Genomic DNA, 24,224 nt, shown 5'->3' with positions numbered 1-24,224 from the left:
ATGCTTTCGAATTGCTAGGTGGACAGGAGCTGGGACCGAACAACGGGAGCTCACCCCTTTACGGGGATTCAAACCGCCGTCCTTCTGATTGGCAAGCCCTAGGCTCTGTGGTTTAGACTACAACGCCACCTGTGTCCGACTGCATTATAAATATTGTTAAAATGTTGCTTGAAGATGGGATCCTATTATCCCCAGTGTTCCAAACTGCAATACAACAGGAGAGTAGTGGAGACTGCTTCTGTTGCAAATATTGCTGATATAAATATTCCAAGTAAATTTCGTATTTCACAAATTCACTACGTTTGACGTTTAGAGTCTCAAACATAATTCGCTATGAGGGCTAATGTAGCACAATTGTGAACTAGGAAATTCCCAGTCCAAATTCCATCTCTGCAACAAGCTCACTGGATGATTTTAGTGATTATAGTAATGATTTACCTTACAGGGTTTTATGGATTCCTGCAACAATGCCCTGAATGCTAATGAACTATAAATGCTGTGTGTGTTGCTGCCACCATACAAACCTTTGGTGGTGAGGGCACTTTGGTTTGAAAGGTATGAATGAAAAGTATGAGTGAGGGCTATCTATCATACGGGGAAAGGTTTCCCTTAAATGTAATTTTTAGCATCCAGCAGTGTTCCATCTTTTCAGTCACCTACAACTGTCCCTGGGCATTGAAGTTTTTCCTCACAGTTTCATAAATAGAAGAGTTGTATAGACCAGGATAAGTTGACTTGTTGTTTTCTCATACCAGTTTTGCATGGATGCAAACCTGCTTGCTAGAGTGAATTTACTTTTTCTTTTCATTTTTAGGAAACAAGAAAAGATTAATTCAGATTACAACTCTCCAGGAGGAGCCCAGGTGATTTTGGAAGAATTCAGCCTGCAGTCTGACATGGATTTAGTTCTTTTAAAATGGGTTTCTTATTTTAAAAAATGCACAAGGAAAAGAAGAAATTGGATTATTAAAAGAGTAAAAAAAAATCAAACAGGAACTTACCTTACAAGAGCAAACAGAACACCTGTCTTTCTTCAGTGTCCATACCTGGCCATTCCGTTTCAAGCCTCCTTCATGTGTGCAGTCACCAGTGCAGGATGGTCCAGATGGACAGAGGCAATCAAATCCTCCTGCCAGGTTCACACAGGCGGAGTCATTCCAGCAAGTGTGAGTCCTCAAGGCACATTCATCAATATCTGCACAATACAGAAGAGTTTATTGGACTTCAGCAAGTTGTGTGATCCATAGTTCTTTGGGAACATTAAAGTAGTTACTTGAGACTGGATCTGTAGGCCTGCTTTGCTAAGAGGATATATACTTTCTACACCCACACTCTTAAAATGATTTTTTTAACAAGGTTATTTCTCAAGTTGAATCATAGCCAAGTAAAAGAAATAAGAAACAACTTTTAGAAACTTCTGTTCTTGCATTATTATAACACTTCCTAGATGCTTAATGGTTAAGAGATTATGTGCCTCTCAAGGGCGTAAGACAATGATGGTTGTTGGGTTTTTGTTTTTTTAATGGAGGGGGACCAGTATATATATATATATATACTGAGTAGGAGTAAATTGCTCCTAAGTAGCAGGCTATTCTTGGATGTGTTCAGGAAAAGGAAGTAGTAAGGACATAAGTAAGCTTTTGCATGAGCAAATACACTTCCATGCTAATAGCAGTCATAGGGTTTTCCCGCATTAGAAGCAGGGCATGAAAAAATAAAAGCCAGACATACATTCTGGAGGAAAGGGAAAGTGTCATGAATAAACCTTCAAGCAATTTGGCCTTAAGTGTGTTGTTGTTTTTTTTTAAGTAAGGGTTATATTATTTTATCACAAATAATCTAATTCCAGAGACTTCTTTTCTCCAATGCTGTACTGCTGACACAAGGAAACCACTCACATGAGCAATTAAATATGCCTACTTAGTCTCTTACATGTTTTACTCCTGCAACGCTATACTGTTCATACGTAAGAGAGACTGCTAAGATACTATATGAACCAGTTCCTATTACAGATGAAATAAAACACCTGTCTTTAGCAGAAATAAGACAGTCCTCTCAAGCTGAAATTTAGGTTAGTAGCAATAAATGTGAAACAGAGAAAATCCACCTCATATTTCTTGGGTAGAAGCACTTATTCTAACCCCAAAGGAATCCAGAGCAAAACGTATTTCTAATGTCTCTCTATTCTGGGCTTGTATTCAAGTGGCACAGACAAATTACTGTAGTGTGGATCTAATTACAGAGCATTAGCAAAGTAGCACTTGCTCTCTAGACAAGAGTCATTCACAATAGTAACTCTACAACAACAGCCCTGTTTACAACTTTCAAAGTTAGTGTACTTTGTACCGGTAGGCCAATTGAGGAAATGAGCAGAGATGATATTGTCTCTTTATATGATGAGAAGAACTCATGAAGTTGAAAAGATTTTTAGTTCAGGGATCATCCAGTCATTAACACACACATATTTTAGCTGAGGAAGTGCAAACTACACCAACAATGGAGAAGCATAATAATAAGATACAACAATATATTTAACTAAAAGCTGCATAGAAGACAGAATTGTGACCCTACCTGTAGGTTAAAAAAGAGCCTTTGAGGATGGGGGATTAAGAAGCTCAACAATATCACTTACACTGTGTTCTTTTTTTAGCTCACAGTTTATTTTGTCTTGGATTGCAGTCATATCTGCCCTGAGACCCTAGGACCCATCAGATCTCCCTAAGGGAGGAGAAGAGAAAAGTCCACCTTTGGAGAGGGAGGTGTTGAAGGTTGTGGAAAGGTTCCTGCAGAAGGTTCCTTTCCAACACTGAACAACAGCAAAAAGGAGGTGCTCACAAGGGGTGTTCCAGGCAAGGTTGCAGATCTATTCTAAACTGGCATAATTTATTGCACTCCTTTTAATTTTTTTGTGAGGGAAAAGTTTCTCAAAAACAAAGAAACCCCCAGAACCAAAACAAACAAACAAAATAGCAACAACCACTTAGAACAGGAAAATAGGAAAGCACCATCTCACCTTCTGCGCTATCAGGAAGGACATAGGAAAAGGGAGTTAGTCCCCCTTTGTTCCCCTCTGCCTACCCCTTTGGATTGTCCTATTTGTTTCACTGGAGCTCATTGAGAAGCTCAAAAGTTTGCATGTAGACATTTAAGCAGCAAACAAAAATTACTGGTTCATTTCCTCTTAGAGACGTGGCAATGTTAATTAAATACCGCAGAAAAGCGGCAAAACATATGAGCCCCATTTGCACAAATCTATTTTTAGCTACAATAGACTTCCTATTCTGTGTGTTCTGTGTGTGTGTGTGTTTATATATATATATATATATATATATATATATATATATATATATATATATATATATATATAATCTTACCATATATTAGCATAGCAAAAGATTTTCTTTTCACTAAGATTTAAAAGATTACATGCAGTATGGAATGTGCAATTTACAACACAACTGGCAAGCAGCGATTCCATCGTCCATTAGAATGTTGTTGAATATATCAATTGTGCACTCCAGGCATCAATAATAGGGTTAAATTCACTGCAAGCTCCTTAAGTGCTTCTCCCTTAATTATGTTTCATGTTCCCTCCCCACCCCTGGAAAAGAAAAAGAGCCACAAAGGAAGGTCTACTTCTGGTTGGGAAAAGACGGGAGGGAAAAGGGTTTAAAAGCCTCTCTGTGTCTAGTTTTCTGTTTAAATGCAACCTCCCCCAGGCTGCACACACATATACATCACAATGCTCTGCTTAATACGCATAGTTTGAGTCTCAGTTTACAATAATGTTCCCATTAGACAGTTCTCCTTCCCTAGAAGACCTCTTGCAATGATCATTTTGCTGCTTCAATCTGACAAAATAAATAGCCACAATATGGCCATCTTCAAGGACTATTAATGTGCACATTATTTATTAGTTTTTTCTTGATTTTCCATGTAATAAGGAATGCAACTTGAAAGGAGCACTATAGGTAATGAAAAGGTGGTGTAGTACCTTCAAACCAAATACCATGTACTGTGTTCCAGCTTATGGGAAAATACAAACTAGTTACCTTAACTTTCTTCTCATCGTTTCTCTTTTCAGTAGGCTTTCACTTATACTTCTGGTTAAAAATGTCACTACGCGGGTGGCGCTGTGGTCTAAACCACAGAGCCTGCTAGGGCAGCCTTTCTCAACCTTGGGTCCCTAGATGTTTTTGGTCCACAACTTCCATGATCCCTAGGTAGCAGGACCAGTGGTCAGGAATGATGGGAGGTGTAGGCCAAAAAACATCTGGGGACCCAAGGTTAAGAAAGGCTGGCCTAGGGCTTGCTGATCAGAAGGTCGGCAGTTCATATCCCCGCAACGGGGTGAGCTCTCGTTGCTCAGTCCCTGCTCCTGCCAACCTAGCAGTTCGAAAGCACGTCAAAGTGCAAGTAGATAAAATAGGTACCGCTCTGGCAGGAAGGTAAACGGCATTTCCGTGCGCTGCTCTGGTTCGCCAGAAGCAGCTTAGTCATGCTGGCCACATGACCCGGAAGCTGTACACCGGCTCCCTCGGCCAGTAAAGCGAGATGAGCATGCAACCCCAGAGTTGTCCGCGACTGGACCTAATGGTCAGGGGTCCTTTTCCTGCCATGCTGGGTGTTTTCGCATTCAAAAGATGCAAAATAATGTTTTCCTTTGCTATGTTAAGGTTTCATTCTACACCATGCAAAACATGTGAATCAGGGCTAAAGAATAGATTAGAGGCGTAGATTTTACAGTTCAAAACTAAAAGAATTTCACAGATGAGCATGGGGGCATATTGCCTATGAAGTTCTATGTAATGGCTTTACTTGCAACACAGACTCTAATTCTACTTCCGTGCAATTTAACAGATTTATGAGAAGCCAGATGTTGGCAATTATGGAAACCAACATTATTCATATTCTCAGTACAACAGACCTGTTTGCACTGCAAAACCCAACGTAATCTATTATACATATAACCAAAGGAGAAGAGGCATCCTATTTACATACCCCCAAATACTTCATGCTGAGAGCTCATAAACAGCACTGCCAAAAGCAGCAAACCTTGCCAATGAACAAATAATAAAGTGAAAAGCCCAACACCTTGTCATAACTCCGTTTAGGATCCTAATGCAAATTAAAGTTTCTTATGTTATTGTGTTTGTTATTTAATATCGGCCAGTAATCAAAATACAAGGCTCAGAAAAGTGGCATCCATTCCATTAAGACTACTAAACAAGGCAAATATTTTAAACGTATACATGAAGCATTATTAGTTAGCTTCATGACACAATTTAAGGAGCTAATTATGAAGCAGAAAGTCCAAAACGAACTGGGTATGGTCTACTTGAGGATTTTCTTTTTTTCCTTATAGTCTCACCCTTCCATTGTAGTCCTTAAATGGGGCCCTGCTTTTAATCCTTCTCCATTCAGAGCCATTACCATGGTAAGGATCCCCAACACTACCACAAAGCTTGGTCATTTACCCCAAAACAAAATATAAAATCAAAAAATCCTTCCAGTAGCACCTTAGAGACCAACTAAGTTTGTTCTTGGTATGAGCATTTGTGTGCATGCACACTTCAGATAATGCAAGTTAAGTAATGCATTCCCCTTGCTCGTGACAGCAGCCTGTAATCAGAGGCAAGCAGAGCTCTGCTCACTAAGCAGGTCTTTGCCTAGCTTGCCTTACTGCTGAAGTGGAAAGGAAGGTTTTAAAATATGCTCAAATGCATCATTCCCTATCAGAATCATAGGAACTGTAGTTGACCCTAATCTCCTCCTCCTCCTCCTCCTCCTCCTCCTCTTCAAACTGGCGGAATGATTGCATTTGTGAGCCATTTGAAGGATCACTTTACTTGTGATTCCCACAAACTGGTGTTCAGAGATATACTGTCTCTGACACTGGAAGGAGTGCACGGCCATCATGGCTAGTAATGATAGATAGCCTCAACTGCCATGAATTTGGGTAATATCCTTCTAAAACCATTAGCACATCTTGTGATGGTGAAGTACTATGTGTTTTGTGAAGAAGCGCTTTCTTTTGTCTTGACAGAATCTCTCAAAATTCAGCTTCATTAGATGGGGCTAAGTATTATGAGGGAGGGAGAAAAGCTTATTCTTTTCTACTTTATCTACCCCTGCATAACCCTATACACATCTATCAAGTCCCTCCACTTTGCCTTTTCCCCTAAACTAAAAGGCCTCAAATGTAACCTTTCCCCAAAGGAGAGTTGCTCCACACCACTGATCATTTTGGTTGCCCTTTTTAAACACTTTTCGGCTCTAAATCAACCCTCTTTAGGTTATGAGGCTAGAACTGTGCGCAATATTCCAAGTACAATTACACCATAGATTTGCAGAATGAAGTGAAATATAGGCCGTTCCATTTTCAGTTGGTCTTTTTTCTTGGGTGTCCTGGTTCCCACCCCAAACACTACAACCGAGGCACTTAACGTGTGACTGGGAAGAAAGCTTTATTCAAGGCTAACAATGGTACAGGTCAGGCTGCAGGGGCAGAACAGCAAAGGCACACCTAGACAATTCAAGAACAGCATCAGGACAGTGCCACATTTAGGGTAGATCCCCTGCACAGGGGGTGCAAAATAACAACAATAACAACACCTATATTTATACGGGTTCCTACTCAAAGTTAGGGCCCAGTCAGGCAGGTGATTGAGTTGCCGCAACTATGATGCAGTGCACTTGAGAGCATGCACAGAAAGGATGGCAAGAGAGGAGGGCATGAAAATAAATAGGGGGCACACCAGAATTTGTCCTCAGGGCGCCATATTACCAAAGTCTGCCCTTGATCAGGAGTCAAAGACTAGATGGAAGCTGCAAAGATGTCTCAACAAATGGCCATGCCTCACCCACCAGCTTTTAACAAGAGGCTTCTCTAAGGGGTGCCAACCGGTTCTCAGTGGAGGAGGTTTTATTCTGGGTTTTTTTTTGTTGCTGCATTTTGTTTGATTACATTTTATCATATGCTTCCTTAAATCTCTGAAAATCATATTTTTAATTTTTAAAAATAGTTTTTTATTTAAAAACTGCTACATTTATTTTTACTTACTGCATTTATCGGAGAACCAGAACAAACAGAAAGAGCCTTGCCTTACTCAGTTGCATAAAAAAAACCACGCTCTGAAAAGAGAGAGGCCTTATGAAAGATTGTATTACTTGGAGGTAAGTTTTGTTGTGTTTGTTAGGGCTTCTTCTCAATGAAGTGCACATAGTCTGTGTGGTACCAAAATGGCTTTAGAACAGAGAGAGACGCATTTAAACTGAAAAATTCTTCCATTTTTCAAACGGTAAACGAAGAGTAAGAAAAGCACATAATGTTAATTGCACTTGCAATTAGGAAAAATTGATATAAACACATCTTAGGTAAACTGAATATTTTTCTTCCTCTTCTTGGCATGAATCTTAAATCAATTTATTCACGAGAAGAGCTCCACTGAAATCACCTGAACAAGCAAAGTGTGTTCAGCATCACAATGGATAATTTCTACTGACATGTAGCTTGATTAAAGATTGTGTCCAGGACTTGGTGTCCAAGACATGGATGAAAAGTAATGAAATACTTCTGATTTTGATGTAATTTGCATCTCTATTCAGACAGTTTCTTGCTTGTCAAAAATGCAAATTTCCTCATGAAAACTGAAATGCACAAAACTCAGCTCAGCTCCAGTTTAGATTACTGACAACACAATCCTATGCATGTCTACTCAGATGAAAGTTCTCTTTAGTTCAATGAGACATACACCCATGTTAGTTTATGAAAGACCGAAGGATTAAACACATGGAAGTACTTCTAAATGGTCCTAGCAAACCCATGTGTGATTCAGTTATTCAAATGTAACCAGAGTGGTGCAGGATCCAGCCATGAGAAAGCAGCAATCATATGTGTGCAGAAATGGGCAACAAGCCTTCACTGAGTTACTGCTAATGGGTTGGTAGTGGATTCAGGCGGAGCACTTCACTGGCCCCAATCCGGCCTGCTACTCCTCACATGCTCCTACTGCTCAGAATCTATATCTACCCTGTGCATTTGAGAATGTAGTCATAATGACTCAAAGTAAGGTTGTTGCAGAATTTCACATATCTGCCAGGCGTGAGAGGACATAACATATTCCAAGTGATATTTTTTTAAAAGAAACCACTTTTAAATGCTTAAAATAGCTGTTTAAAACTATTTTTTTACTGGTAATCTTACTGTTTTACTGTAAGCTGCTGTGAGGTTGTAGTTGTTTTTTACAGCCAAGGGGTGTATGAATTTTATGAGGTAAAATAAATAAACCCAATAAAAATTCAAAACATCCTGGTGTAAGAACTATCATTTCCAGCATCTATTTAAAAATACATATTTTTCATTTGTCCTAAACTGTTCCACTGTAGCAGAGTTTGTTACAGTTAACTTCATCATCCAGTCATTAGAAAGCAGCAATCATACATGTGCAGAAATGGACAACAAGCCTTCACTGAGTTACATCATCAAAACTATGTCTTTTAAATCTACCGTAAACAATATGCCTTTCCATCTAAACCCAATCTACCTATCTCCCTTCCCATTGTTCTCTCTTCTAAACCTCTGCAACTGTCTCAGTTTTCAACTCTTTATCAGCAACTAGTTCCTCCCCATCCCAAGATCCCCCAAGTAGATTCTCAATCTACGGCACAACCAAAAATATATGCTTATAATAAACATGCAATTTTGTAATATATTCAGTACCTATCACACAGTTGATATTGCCACAATACCATTCAAAAATCTGACCAATAGTGGGCAGAAGGAGTGGACAATAGGCAGGAAGATCTTCAATTTGGTTTTTCTCATATCTTCTGAATACTTTGTTTTCAACTGATTCCTACTGAGAATTTTAGTGTTTCATTATATATTTTTAAAACATCTTAGAGGTATATAAAATATGTTATATAAAAATGAAATGGCTGATTCAGAAGTGCAATTTTTATGGAGTGCCAGACAGTTTTCCCTATAGCACCGTATGGCATCAGTTGCAAGAGAGAATTCCCTTCTCAGATTTGATGACTATATATTGATAAATTGATTATATCAAGATTATGCCAAGGAATGACATCTGCAGACTTGATAGTCAATGAATTTGTGATTTATTGTGTGAACAGTATGTTATATTTAAACCTCTATTTTTAGCAGATTCATGGTCACTCTTGAAGGAAATAGCTCTCGGACTATCCAGATTTCTAAAGTAGATATACTACATTTTGATGCGAAGATTTAACAATATCAACTACCAGTATATGAAATCCAGCAAAGCTGCATGATAAATATGACCCTAGCATTTCTTTTCTGGGAAAGCAATATGTACATCTATCTGTAAAAAACTATTCTGATTCATTTACCTTAATGTTTCTAGCTTCTTTTAGACAGACTGGACATTTGCTCTTAGTATTTGATGGGAAAGTACCAGTTGCTATTTTTATTGTTATTTATTTGGTGTTATTACTGTATATTTCATTTTATTTCTATATCTTTAAGAGAGGCAGCCACGTCAATTTCAATGCAAAGAAAAAGCAGTAGGCAGGCAGAGGAAACAGGCTGGTAGGCAAGTCATAGAATCAAACATTTTGGAAGGTACCCCGAGGGTCATCTAGTCCAACCCCCTTGCAATGTAGGAATCTCAACTAAAACATCCATGGCAGATGGCCATCCAACCTCTGCTTAAAAACCTCCAATGAAGAGAGGAAGTAAGTGGTGCAAGCGCTGAGTGATGTGCTCAGATGAACAGCCAGGAAGGGCCAGGGCAACTCCCAGCAGCCATATTGCTCAGCCGCTACTGTGCACCTGTCACCAAGGCTGCTGTTTTGGCTTCAGCCGTGTCAGAGGCTATGGAGGAAGAAGCGTCAGCAAAGTAGGACTGGCTGGAGAGCTGCCTCAGCAGGGAATAGGCCTCCTTCATCGACTACCGCTCCTTTTAATTCTCCTCCCCATAGCCACTGATGACACTAACACAGAGCTCTTGGGACTGGGCTGAGCTGTGAGGGGGTGGGGTGTTTGGCAATTTATATAAAGGGGTTTGGAACTTGGGTTGATGTGTAGGCCAGCAATGTAAGCCAGGGCAGTAGCCCCTGGTTATTTTACAATATTTATATGCTGCCTTTCCAGTGAATTGTTTGAGTTGTGCATGACTGCGCAATATGGTATGTACTGCATTTCACAGAGTTTTGTAACTAAACAAGAATGAGTGGGAAGAGGAGTGAGAGGTGGGTAGCAAGGGATGGATGCTAACAGAGTTAGCTTGTAGTTGGGGCTACAAAGATTAAGCTGTGTTCACGTGCACATACTTGTGCATTCTAAGTCAGGGGTGTAGAAACTGGTCACCCAGATGTTGATGGACTACAACTCCTATCATCTCTTAGCATTCATTGGTAAGAAGTTGACAGACGTCCAAGCCCAAATCCTATTTACACGTTTTTGTTTATACTGTATCGTTTTATAAAACTGACTCATTAAAATGCCAGAAGCAGAACACAGTTTTTCAGAGAGGTGCCACTTTCTCCCCTCCCTTTTGCTTAATTACTTCTCTTCTCTGAGTAATTTACCTCTCTGCTTCATTATAATTGCAGCAGAAGGCAGAGAACAATGAAAGCAACCACTGCAAGTTCATTTACTTTGTTTCCCCGACACTTAAAATGTTCCTGTGGCACCAAACTTCATCAAGAGTTATTCTGCATTTAGTGGACATCTATTTTTGCAGGACTTTTCACACATAACACAGTTCTAAGAGTTATCCTGTCAGGGTGAGAAAACATGATAACTGTCACAAAGAAGGAAGAAGAAATAACTACAAGAGTGCTAATTTCAACTTCAATGGTACATTAAGCCATTACAATATAATCAGATGTAACAAATGTATGCTAGGCTTGCAACCAACATATGCACAAGTTAAAGCTATAAACACTGCTTTGACAAATCATTCTTCACAGGCAACTTGCCATTTAACATGCAATTTATTTCCTAGTTTTTAAAATGAAAGCTAGTAGCACATCTAAAAAGCAATAGTGTGGTTTTAGTGAAACTGTGAAACATGTACTATGTTAACATTTAATACTGCTGAACTTTAGAATATCCAAAGCCATAAGATATTTTTTTTTGAAATATGGTTGGTACACTGTTTCAAGCTGGTTTTTTAAAGAGCAGAACTGTACTTTAAAAGAATTGGATGCATTTTTAAGAGTTCCCTGCTCTGTTTACTTACAGATGATATTTTGCAGTGCATTAAAGTTAAATAATTTTTTAAAAGATTCCAATCAGAAAGCTAGCAAAATGTGTTTTTGTTAATACATAGAATATAGAATATAAATAGTTATAAAGTAGCACATACACACAATGCAATGGAAAATAATTGAGATTGTTTACCTTGTACCTTATAAAGTCTGGCAAATTGATCACTTGTATGTTATGGCCAATCAAGCTGAGGCATCCACCATTTTGAAGGGAAAGGATGATAATGCTGGCCAGTTTCTCCTTCTGATGCAGCCCCTGCCCCAATTCTGTGTGAGAGGATTGTGAGAGGAACTTAAATGGGTCAGGGTGGTAATACCTCAAGGGCCACCTCTCCCCTGATAAACTAACCCGGACCTTGCAATCATCATCTGAGGCCCTTCTTCATGTGTCTCCTCCACAAGAAGGTGGCAACATGAAAACGGGCCTTTTCTGCAGTGGCTCCCTATTTGTGGAATGCTCTCCCCAGGGAGGCTTGCCTGTCACCATCATTATATATCTTTAGCCACCAGGCAAAAACTTTCCTTTATATCCAGGTCTTTGGCCTTTAATGATCTTTGGCCTTTTAGAAGTAGCTTGGATGTTTTAAATGTACCGTATATACTTGAGTATAAGCCTAGTTTTTCAGCACACTTTTTGTGCTTTAAAAGCTGCCCTCGGCTTATACTCAAGTCAACCATTCCTTAAGATGTGTACAAGAACGGTGGTTCTTTACTCTCCCCAGGCAGCTTGTTCCATTCCTGAACTGCTCACATAAATGCAAACTTTAGACCCCAGAAGGCAGAAAGCCTATCAGTTAAGGAAGTATTAAAACCCCACAGGTGCTCACTTTCCCTGGCTCCTGCTTAAACAGGACAGGATCCCAGCCTTCTCTGTATAACACAAGGGAACATTGCACTGTAGGTTAAACCACAGAGCCCTAGGGCTTGCCGATCAGAAGAATGGCGGTTCGAAACCCTGCAACGGGGTGAGCTCCACAGCAGCAAAGGAGGAAGAGGAAGGAGCAGCCCAGAGGGCTGCTTTGGGCTGCTCGTTCCTCCTCTACCACAGTGGCAAAGATGAACCGGCTTATACTTGAGTCAATAAGCTTTCCCACATTTTTGTAGGGAAATAAGGTGCATCGGCTTATATTTGGGTCGACTTATACTCGAGTATATACGGTATTTCTCTTCCCTCTTGGTTTTATTGTATTTTTATGTGGGTTTATTGTCTGTTTGGTTGTAAGTTGTTTTGGGTTGCCCTGGGCAAGATAAAGCATCTGAGAAATTTAATGACGACGACAACAACAACAACAACAACAACTTTCCAGAACAGCATGGATAGTGGCAGGTTGTGCAGGGGGACAGGTGGGATCTGTGCTAGACTTACTCTCATGCACACAGTGCAAAACTGCTCTGCTGAATTGCAGAGTGAGACGTGTTTGCTGCTGATTTCTTTGGATGCTGGCAATGAACTGAGTGGGAACACTTGCCACACATTCTTATCACTCTTAAAGAGTTATATCCATCTTCATTCCAAACACATATGCATAGAGTTGGCACTAAATCCAAAGGTTGCAGTCATCATATAATTAAAGGTAAAGGGACCCCTGACCATTAGGTCCAGTTGAGGATGACTCTGGGCTTGCGGCGCTCATCTCGCGTTACTGACCGAGGGAGCTGGTGTACAGCTTCCAGGTCATGTGGCCAGCATGACAAAGCCGCTTCTGGCGAACCAGAGCAGCACACGGAAACGCCGTTTACCTTCCCGCCGGAGCAGTACCTATTTATCTACTTGCACTTCGACGTGCTGGGACCCAGCAACGGGAGCTCACCCTGTCGTGGGGATTTGAACCACCGACCTTCTGATCAGCAAGTCTAGGCTCTGTGGTTTAACCCACAGAGTGGAACCACTTTAGTCCAGGAACAGACCTTGGCTAAACTAAAATGTAACAAATAGGCCAGGCAAGGGGGATAATGCCCCTTTCCTTGTAAAATTAAACTAAAATATCCAGGTCATTTTTCGTCCTGGTTAATTAGGAATCCTGAATCATTAAATCACACATTGTGTTAGAGTTCTCTTATAAAGTAGGGCCTGAAATATGAAAACCTCAGCTGCTACGCTACATCAATGATGCCATGGGTCCATCAGCGGGCTAAAGTTTGTCACACATTACAATCTAGTGAATTCCAGGGACCTCACCAGGCTACGCTACATCTCATTGGTTCCATTCTGGGTTTCATCTGGGAATTCTGAAGAGTGGGTTTAACTTATCCTAAGATGTTTTCATACTTTTGGGAGCACAACCAAGTGGTTCTTCCCATCTTTAGAGTTAGGAATGGGAAGATGTGTGGAACTTCAAAGTGGTGTCGGTTTTGGTAAGCTACAATGCCAGACATTTTTTAGTGCAGATCAAGTTACTGTTTTCTGTCATGCTGTTCAAATTGAATTGCAGTAAACTACTAATCCAGAGAAAGGCTTGATATGCAACTCATTATGATTTTGCTCCACAATGTATTCCTCATGTATGATTGTGAAGTACTCTGGAGCGTCTATGGAACCCTCCAAGCACCTGAGTGCTAACTTCCCATTCATTTTTATGAGCCTTCAATCAGCTGATAATTTTCAGAATTGTAAAGTTATATATGATTAGACAAGATCTGTTCACTATATTCATATTTTACTTCTATAGTTATTTCTGAAGCCAGTGAAACTATTACAAGCAATCAGTGAGCAATCCCTTTAGTCACATTTAAAAAGAAATTGACTGAAGTACTTTTAAAACATTACAATCTGCTTCAGTATTACATAGCTGCAACTGTTTCTAAAAATTAAAGCCTGTTGGAGACCAGTTTATATAGAAAGTAAAAACTGGTTTAATCTTTTGGCACCGGACTGCAACAGCAGATGGCTCAGCAATGATATTTAATTAAAATAACCCCATTAATTTCATATTCCATTTACGTCTTACACCTGGACAACAGTGTCTAACCTTGTGAACTTCCACATCGGTTGGCAGGTCAAAATGAGGGCAGTGGGTTTTGAAAATAATAAAACAACAAGAAAATGTTGCTGTGTGGGTTGTTCCTGTTCAGAGTTCCAGCCACCCAAACATGACCTCTTCCAGAATTATCAACTATTTTCCTCCTCCCATTCAGTTTCTCAGATGGATAGCAGTCCATGACCACTAAGCATGTTCAATACTCACTGGATTGTTTTTTGCTTCCTTCCTCTATTAGGTTTTTGTTCCCCCTTTACAAAAATGTACTTATACAAAGCTTTGACCTTCCTGAAGCCTGCCAAGACTTTCCTCTTCCATATGAATGGCACCATTTTGGCTACATATGGACCAGCATTCAGAGAAAGAGTTCTTTTTAGTATATCAGGAATGGCTATTTTATAAGCCTAAGAGCTGCAGCCCTTCCTAGCATAGCCTACTACAGGGAGAGTGGCCAAAAGAAGTAGACATGCTTATCCGATGGCCTTGTGCACAAACCACACAAATAAAGTACACATTCCCCCCACACATCAGACATGACTGCACATTCACCCACACAGAGCCCCCATGGATGCACCAGAATACAACAGACAACAGCACAAACTTTGCTGAAAAGGGAGGTAGAAGACAGGTGGAAAGAGATGTGATTTTCCTCCCCATCAGTGCGTTCTATAGTGGAGGGGGAATTATTTTCCTTCACATCTATCAATGTTGTGATAGAGAGGAAAATCACCTTCCTGGCAGGATGCATCAGATCCCATCAGAGCACTTCTATTTCCTAACAATGGTGGCAAGAACAAGAGAAGAGATGTGTCATTCACCACCAGCAGAAAATGGGCTGGGGACTGGTGGGCTGGAAGAAAGGCTTGTGGGGCTAGGCCGGGGGTTTGCCACCCATATGATATTGAAAAGTACCCTTTTCACATATGAACCAAAGCTCAATAGGAACAAATTCTACATATTGTGCAGGATATTAAGGCTTGTCTGCAGCATTTTTTAAAACAAGATAAAAAGTACATTGTCCTAGATATATCCTGATACAGTGGTACCTCGGGTTAAGAACTTAATTCGTTCTGGAGGTCTGTTCTTAACCTGAAACTGTTCTTAACCTGAGGCACCACTTTAGCTAATGGGGCCTCCCACTGCCGCCACTGCGCAATTTCTGTTCTCATCCTAAAGCTAAGTTCTTAACCTGAGGTACTGTTTCTGGGTTAGCAAAGTCTGTAACCTGAAGTGTCTGTAACCCGAAGCATCTGTAACCCGAGGTACCACTGTAAAGGTCTTCTGCTTTCTGTAGTTCAAGGGCACTCTGAGGTGGAAAACTTATTTTTTAATATATACAATTCTTACCCCACCCTTTCTCCCTTAGGAGCTCAAGGTGGCTTACAATGATAAAACAGATTAATATTCAAATACCATTCTTATGTTTAAAATTATTTAAGAGAGCGGCAAAACAACTAAAGAGACCACAGGGTGCATAACACTAGCTCTTCTGCAAATCATCATCTAAGGGCCTGAATGAGCAAATAAATCATCAATTTATATTTAAGCAATTCAACCATGGGGACATTTTCTTCAGAAGTGTGCACGCACACAAAAGCTCATACCAAGAACAAACTTAGTTGGTCTCTAAGGTGCTACTGGAAGGATTTTTTTTATTTTTTATTTTGTTTCCCCCCACAACAAACACTCTGTGAAATGAGTGAGGCTGAGAGACTTCAGAGGGAAGTATGACTAGCCCAAGGTCACCCAGCAGCTGCATGTGGAGGAGTGGGGAAGCGAACCCAGTTCACCAGATTACGAGTCTACCGCTCTTAACCACTACACCATGCTGTTTTCCACAAGTGGGAAGCCACCACAGGAAAAGTTCTCCCTTGGGTCCACACTCTCCTCACCTCAGCCAAGGGTGTAACTATGAGCTGATTGTCTGTTGCACAGCGTAGAACCCTGGGTGATTGGTACTGGGGGAAGATGCTGTACCTGGGTCCTGAACTGTTAAGGGCTACACCCTGAATTGAGATCAGTACCATACTGGCAGACACCGGAAGGTGATTCTCCCCCTTAGTGCATAAGAATTCTTTCACAATATCACTTTACTATGATAAACAACAACAATAATGGGGTGAAATCACTGGTGCCAACTTTAGCACCACAGAAATGAATGAAACAAGTTGTTCCCGAGTCTGCATATATGTATATTAAATTTGTGACTGCTATTTTTGAACAGTGGTAATTTTGTTTAGTAATCCTGATAAGGGCAGAAGTAATGGAGGATCCATTATAAACTCAGAACCCTGAGGGTCCTTATTGGGTTATTTCCATTACCGTGGTTTGCAACATAATAACCTGGCAAAATTTGAAACATCCAATAATGACTTTAAGTATGAATGACTTTCATGTGGAGTATTATCTATTAAAGCCGTGAAATACTGTGAAATTCATCATTTTTGACATAATCATTCGTGTGAAATCCACTGCTGAGGATTTATTGGGCATATGTTGCCTCATAGCAACCATCACTTCAAGCCAGAAAACTACACAAAAAAATTAGTGGTGATTGGTTACTAAGCCTTCTAAAATCCTGTTTTGACATGCCAGTTGTAGCCCTTTTCTTTGCATTTGAGAGAATCTCGCACTGCATTCTTACCAATATTTTAAAAAGTACAGTGGTTAAATTCCATTCAGGCAGCTGTCTTAAACTCTTTAAAATTACAGCATAACTAAAGTATCTTTTACTGGTCTAGCTTTGGTTGACGGATATGTACGCAACATTACTAGTAGAGATGTATAAAACCTGTCCTATTCTTCTGCTGAATATTAACATGCAGACATTTCCGTATGGCTGAAAAACGATACTGCAATTTCCAGATTTGTTCCTCATTCATTTAAAAGGCTCAGTGCATGTGCATGACAGCACTTGTCAAACACCTGAAGGGCTCTCACCCAAAATAGAGCAAAGACTTGTCCTGAGTTGCCCCAAAGGTCAGAACTAAACCTGCCGGGATTAAGCTACAGCAGGGTAGATTTCAGTTAAACATCAGGAGAAATTTCTTGGTTGTAAGAGCAGTTCAGCATTGGAACCAACTACCTAGAATAATAGAATTGTAGAGTTGGATGGGACCCCAAGCATCATCTAATCCAACCCCTGTGATGCAGGAATCTTAACTATACTATACAAAGACAGATAGCCATCCAACCTCTGCTTAAAAACCAAGGAAGGAGAGCACCACCTCGTGAGGGAGTCTGTTCCAATGTTGGACAGCTCTTACTGCCAACAAGTTCTTCCAGATGTTTTGTCACAATTTCTTTTCGTGTAACTTGAAGCCATGGTGGAGGTTTCCAAACAAAGAATCTCTTGAGATCCTCTAGCTCTGGATTTCTCTTGTCAAGCACAGGATTGGGCTAATGGCTCAACAAGGCCCCTTTCAACTTATATGATCTCTCTCTCTCCCTCTCTCTGTGTGTTCTGTTTTTGTTTTTTGGAACTACATTATACCAGGAGGGAGGCAAGAAACACCCTAATAGTTCTCCATATGAAGTGCTAGGTGGTTAGCACTTACAATTAAAAGTGCTAACTGGATTGCAATGTTTCTAATGTCCAGGCTTAAATGCAAAATAAGGCACTAGATTGTCCAAAACTGTGGGGATCAGAACAGCAATGGAGACGCCAGATTGCTTTTGAAAACAGAAATCGCAAATACTGGTTTGAAACACAAGAAGTTGTCTTATCCTGAATCAGTTTATCTAGTTCAGTATTGTCTATACTCCAAAGTTTCAGACAGGATGCCTTTCCAGCCATATCTGGACACATTTTTATATGTTCTGACAGGAGCTAAGCTGATTTCTGGTTTTGTTTTTCCTCATAGCAGTCACAGACTGTTAACACTCAATTTATCTGAATCAGGTGTCGGCAAGGTTATCTGGCCATGGGCGGATCAAGCACATGGAGAGCGTCCGTGGGCCAGACATGCGCAGCGCGATGCCGGAAATCGCGTCTGCGCATGTCTGTGGCACCAGAAATCGCTTCTGTGCATGCCCAGACACCGAAAATCGTGCCTGCGCACAAGCGATTTTTGGAATCTGGACATGTGCAGACGTGGTTTTCAGTATCTGTGTGTGCACAGACACAATTTCTGGTGCCGCTCAGCAAGTCCCCGCACTGTGCACAGGGGGATTGCCGAGCAGCTCGTGGGCCGGTAAAACGGCCTTCGTGGGCTGCATCCAGCCCATGGGCCAGAGGTTGCTAACCTCTGACCTGAATCCACTTAAAGCCTCAATGTACACACAGTGTTCATAAACGGCAGACATCTCATCTTAACCAAAAGCTTTCTGCATCTCTCTCAAAGCAGGAGCCAAAAAGGAAACACCCACTACACACACAGGTGACACTTGATGTTCCCAAATGAAACTGGCAATGAAAGACAAGGCAGCAATGCAAAGAAACTGGGCTGGAACCTAGGTTTGGACACAGAACAGACCCTCCCCACCAGCTTTTAAGAGTGTGCAAATGAGAACCCAAAGTAGGTTACTGCTTCTCTCTTTCCCTGGCCAGGTGATGGAGGGAGCAAGGAATGAAAAGGTGGAGAAATATTTGAGGTTTTTTGAGGGTGTGGGGGAGGAAAGGCTTGTGGTGGGAAATTTGGGGCTGCATGGCAGAGCGAGAAGCCATGATGGCTTAAGGGTTTTTGTGAAGGTCCCGGCATTTTTGTGGCAATTGGAGACTACTTATCCAGCCTCTTGCCCTAAAAATCGCCTAGAAGAAAACACAACACCCTCCTCCAGAGAAAAACACAAACAATAATACCCACAAAACCATGCCCAATAAAAGAGGGTGAGCACTCACCTTCATTGAACCCTGAATACAACCTCTCCCCCAAGCAAAACAACCTTATAGTCTCCCCTCTCCAGCACCATAGGCAGGCTGGTTTGGGGCGTGTCCTGAACAGCTACAGCCACTCAGGCAGATTGCTGACAGCCTCAGCAGGGCCTAATGCAGATGTAAATACCTGCTGGAAACAACAGCCTCTTAGAGACAGCTTTCTTCTACAAGAGGGCAGGGAAGCTGTTGTTAGGCAATACCTCTCCCCGCTCTCCCTCTAAGAGCCAGCTGCCTCTCCCCTTTTTACCTCCTTTTGCTGTTTAAGTGACTTTGCTAACAGTCCTGAGCAAAACCCAAGAAGGATGTCGTTCTTCCTCCATTACTTACTCGGTCTTCACAAAAACAGGTGGCACATATCCCAGTCAGCATTTGCATGCTTGATGTGAAAATGTGCTATGAACAAAAAGTTCAGGAAATAACTTAACATGCAGGGAGGTTAAGAAAAATCAAGCTCAGCCACAGATAAATGTAAGAAACACACAACAAATATGGAATCGCATCACCTTCCTGTATACAGCACAGCTACCCACTATATCCACACCTCTCTCTCTCTCTCTCACACACACACCACACACACACCACATATTACACAATCTATCTCACTCACACATTATCAGCACACATGATTGACAACCTCACAACTCAGTTATAACAACATGCTTTATGTGGTGCTATCTTTGGGCCCTGTCTGAAAGCTCCGGCTGATGCAAAATGCTGTGAAAAGACTGTTGAGGGAGACAGGCTCTGGCCACCACATAACCTTAAAAATTGTATCCATATGCTCCCACACCAGGTTTGAAGTTTCTTGCATTAATTTACAAGGCTCTTAACAGCTTGGGTCTAGAACACATTAAAGACCACCCAGTTCCTTATATCCCTGCCTGATTACTGACGTCCTTGGGAGGGGGGGAAGCCACAGTCACCGGTCCCCCGTGGCTCTGATGCATGGCTCGTATCCACCAGGAGCCACATGTTGAGTATTGTGGCCCTGCCCTAACTTTGTGGGACTCCCTTCCGGGTGAGATGAGACACAGTTGGACACCCAGAGCCTAGTGAACAGCTTTTTATTTCAGCAGGCGTCATTTCTGTTCTTATAGCTAGTTTTCAACCATTTTTGTCTCTACTGCATTGGTTACGCCTACTGTACACCACTTAGGAACAACTGTAATTAAGTAATATAGAAATAGCTTAAATAAATAAAACTCATACCACATATACAACACGTGTGTCCCCCAATTCTCTCTCCAATACGCACACAAGCAAATCAGGTACTAACTGGAGTAGTGAACCTTTTCCAAACCCTTCATAATTAAATTTGAGCTATTGGCACCAGCAGCCACCTCTGTTCTGTTGTTCCCTGACCTCTAAAACTAGCAAACACCTGAACTTCTGTAAACAAGCTCAGCCTTAGGAGCCGGGGGGGGGGCAGTTTTGCCTCTCTCTGCGTCCATCAATGACCGTTCAACACACCTATCTGCTTCTGGCTGGGCCTGATTTTTGTTCCATATCCACACAATCACCCATTTTTCTTAATTTTTTTTTTCCTCACAAAGGCAACAGAAGAATCAAGTGTTCTCTGTCAACTGAAACAAAAGATAACTGTGCGTTTGGCCACTTTAAGATAAACTACACAAAATGTGCCGAGAGTTAACAAATAAAGGTAAAATTAAACAAAATTCCAAATGTGGTCAGTGGAGGGGGGGATGCTGACTTACAATGTGTTGCGAAATTAGTGTGCTGGAAACTTTTAAAAGATTTGTAAGTTAATGCTTTACATCCTATAGATTTTGCAGCACAAAGAAACATAGATAGGGCCTGTTTTGTCTTAAGTGACCTACCGAGTATAGCTGAGAGAAGCAAATCAGCAATATGACCTCTAAATGCACATTTTCTGTATTACATTCAGAGATTTGATGGTTCATCTCTCTTGTAATAATATTTAAATTATATTACACAGAACAGTGCTGAGCTTAAACAAATGGTTGGTTACATCCTAAGTTTAGCGTTAAATGTTGTCTTTGGACATGATAGGCTGTTCCTAATAGTAAGGATATGATACCATGCAGAACAATAACATAACTTCTCTGCTGTTCTTTGCTTACCAACACAGGACTCCCCGGAAAGTGAATAGGTTCCATTGTCATGGAAACCGCTTCTGCACTCACAGTGGTACCACCCTGGGAGGTTAACACAGCGTGAATGGTTGTGACATTCAATGATGCCCTCTGCACACTCATCAATATCTGCCTCAGAGAAAAACACAAGCCAGCCAGGATATTAATTTCCTTTGACACCAACATTTGTGATACTTAAACACACACACTCTTCTAGAGATAAAGAAACAAATATAATACATATTTTAATGAATGGGTGGGCAACCTATCAGCAGCACACTGGAATTTCACCATCCCTTATCCTAAGTTCACTCTCTGCAATCCTGAGGACTAAACATTTACATTCTTTAAAACAAATGCAGGTTAAGTTCCACCAGGGTTTTAATCAAGGGGCCACAAAGAAAAAGCGCTTTGGTGACAGCCAGTTGCCAATCTCTTTTAACACAGCAGAAAAAGAAATGCCTTGTTTTAAACTCATTAATCCCCTTATCTACATATATTGTTAATTACTATCAGGATTTGGAAGTGCAATTAAACGTTTAAGTAGGATTTTTTTAAAAAAAAATCAACTAAGAAACTGCTTCTTAGTTTTGTGTAGAAGCAGTTGGTTCATAGGTTGAAGAATTAGATTAAATATGTACCAAAATGGAAAGCTATGATTATGGTAATGATTGAAATGAATGTGCAAACTCTGTGAATTTAAAGTCAGACCTTTGTTAGAATATGCAGATTTGCAGGGGGGAGTTAATTGCTGCTTATCTCCTCACCCCACCCCCTCAATGAAAAAGGGGACCTTCTGAGGGTGTGTGCATGTGTTTCGTTTTCTCCCACCAGTTTTTCCTGGGTTCAGCCATTTAAATCTCTTCTGCAATTCTCATGCTGCAAAACAGATCCATTAGACCGAACCAAGGAATTTAAACAGATTGATGGGGAGAGCTCCAGAAGATCTTCAGGAGAGACAGTCCTCTCCAGGGGTGGTCAGGCACCTTCCCACCTCCATTTTTTTTTTTTAGTTCCAACTGACAAAGCAAGCCTGGGCTCATGGGAGAGTTGCAAAGTCCCTTGGTCCCTGGGGCTGTCTCTTGATAGATTTGGCCATGCAAAAGTGTCATTTGGGGGTTTTAATGCTCAGTAGTTGAGATAGTGTGAAGGTAGGAATTCAGATTTTACTTTGTCTATGAGGTAAATATTATGAGACCCTGAATTCAGTCTGGAGAACAATAGGTATCACTTTGAATTTCTGCACCTAAATGGGAAAAGGGGGCAGTGGAGAGAGAGAAAGAGAAAAACTGAAAATGTTACCTTGTTGCCATTTCACAAACTGCAGCACAGTTAATATAGCTGGGCAGGATAAGAAAATTAGTACTCTTTTGGCCAAATTTTAGCTGCTAGAGTAATAGTCCGGCAGCAAAGATAGATGTTCAGTATTGATTTTGGGGTTTTTTTTAGGTGTAGTACTGTATAGTGTAGTGAGCCTAATTTCTAGCAAAATTGTCCTTAATCAGTAGTTGTTGTTATTTTAATGCCTGTTCAGCCTCTATAACATAGATGGGGAACTTGTGGTCCTTCAGATGCTGGACTCCCAACTCCCATGTTCTCCAGTCAGCATGGCCAATATTGATGATGGGAGTTCTCTGCTGTTCTTTGCTTACCAACACAGGACTCCCCGGAAAGTGAATAGGTTCCATTGTCATGGAAACCGCTTCTGCACTCACAGTGGTACCACCCTGGGAGGTTAACACAGCGTGAATGGTTGTGACATTCAATGATGCCCTCTGCACACTCATCAATATCTGCCTCAGAGAAAAACACAAGCCAGCCAGGATATTAATTTCCTTTGACACCAACATTTGTGATACTTAAACACACACACTCTTCTAGAGATAAAGAAACAAATATAATACATATTTTAATGAATGGGTGGGCAACCTATCAGCAGCACACTGGAATTTCACCATCCCTTATCCTAAGTTCACTCTCTGCAATCCTGAGGACTAAACATTTACATTCTTTAAAACAAATGCAGGTTAAGTTCCACCAGGGTTGTTGCCTAGCAGCATCTGGAGGACCACAGGTTCACCACCGCTGCTGTAGCCTATAGTATAAGTTGTTTATGATTTTGTTTTTAATATTTGACCTCTCCCAACCACCAAAGTAATACACTGCTGCAGGGAAGCAAAATGCCCTGAATCAAGCAATGACTCTGGCATCACCCAAACATGTATAAGTGTACAGTGGTACCTCGGTTTAAGAACAGTCCTGTTTAAGAACGTTTCGGTTTACACACTCTGCAAAACTGGAAAGTGTCTTGGTTTGAGAACTTTACCTCAGTCTAAGAACAGAAGCCGAATGGTGGAAGGGCACCGGTGACGGAGGCCTCGTTAGGGAAAGTGTGCCTCGGTTTAAGAATGGTTTTGGTTTAAGAACGGACTTCCCGAAGGGATTAAGTTCGTAAACCGATGTGCCACTGTACTAGCAAGCACTAATACAACATTTACCCAATCAGTACATGATCACCTTCCTTTCACATTCTCTACCATCAATAGGTAATCAATCCATCATCTCAGATCTGACGGTGTTCATTCATTCAGCAGGTGAAGAGGGCGTTTTGTGTTTGATGGGTCCATAAAATGTAAATACAAAATTTTAATTGTCCCTTATCAACTTCAACCCTGGCATTAAAGCTAATAAAGTTCTAACAAAGATGCCAGGCTAAGAGCAACCTTGGCTTTTCAAAAGAAGTGGCAAGAGGGGATAGCGAAGTGACTCATTCCTCCTACAGTTCCAAATCTAACCCAGAGGGAGGAAATGCACATCTTCCAAAATAAAGAACGCAAAACATAAAGAACGCAGAACCAAAACCTATCAAATAGCATACAAATTCATGAAACACCATTTAACAGTAAAAAGCAAAAAAAAAAAAAACCTGCTATTTTTGTTTTTAATATTTTATTTTGTAAACTGCTTAGAGATGTGATAAAGCAGCATAAGATATCTTAA

The 24,224-nt window shown here is 40.9% G+C and overlaps 1 protein-coding gene across 5 annotated transcripts in view; it reads right to left on the bottom strand.

Moving 5' to 3' along the window:
• NELL1 (neural EGFL like 1) overlaps positions 1-24,224 on the bottom strand; it is a 361,894-nt gene that overhangs the window by 16,492 nt on the left and 321,178 nt on the right. For 3 of the 5 annotated variants that reach the window (XM_033150888.1, XM_033150879.1, XM_033150869.1), the window contains 3 exons: positions 22,877-23,017; positions 21,213-21,353; positions 1,002-1,195 (listed from right to left, as the gene is read on the bottom strand). In XM_033150888.1, coding sequence (XP_033006779.1) covers positions 1,002-1,195; positions 21,213-21,353; positions 22,877-23,017 — 476 coding nt within the window. The remainder of the gene's footprint in view (positions 1-1,001; positions 1,196-21,212; positions 21,354-22,876; positions 23,018-24,224) is intronic. The other 2 variants (XM_033150907.1, XM_033150898.1) reach the window with 1 other exon arrangement.

The sequence above is a fragment of the Lacerta agilis genome, chromosome 1 (assembly GCF_009819535.1).
Source record: "Lacerta agilis isolate rLacAgi1 chromosome 1, rLacAgi1.pri, whole genome shotgun sequence".
NCBI classification, from domain to species: Eukaryota; Metazoa; Chordata; class Lepidosauria; order Squamata; family Lacertidae; genus Lacerta; species Lacerta agilis.
The sequence above is the reverse complement of the archived record's forward strand: the minus strand, read 5'-3'. Positions and strand labels throughout refer to the sequence as shown.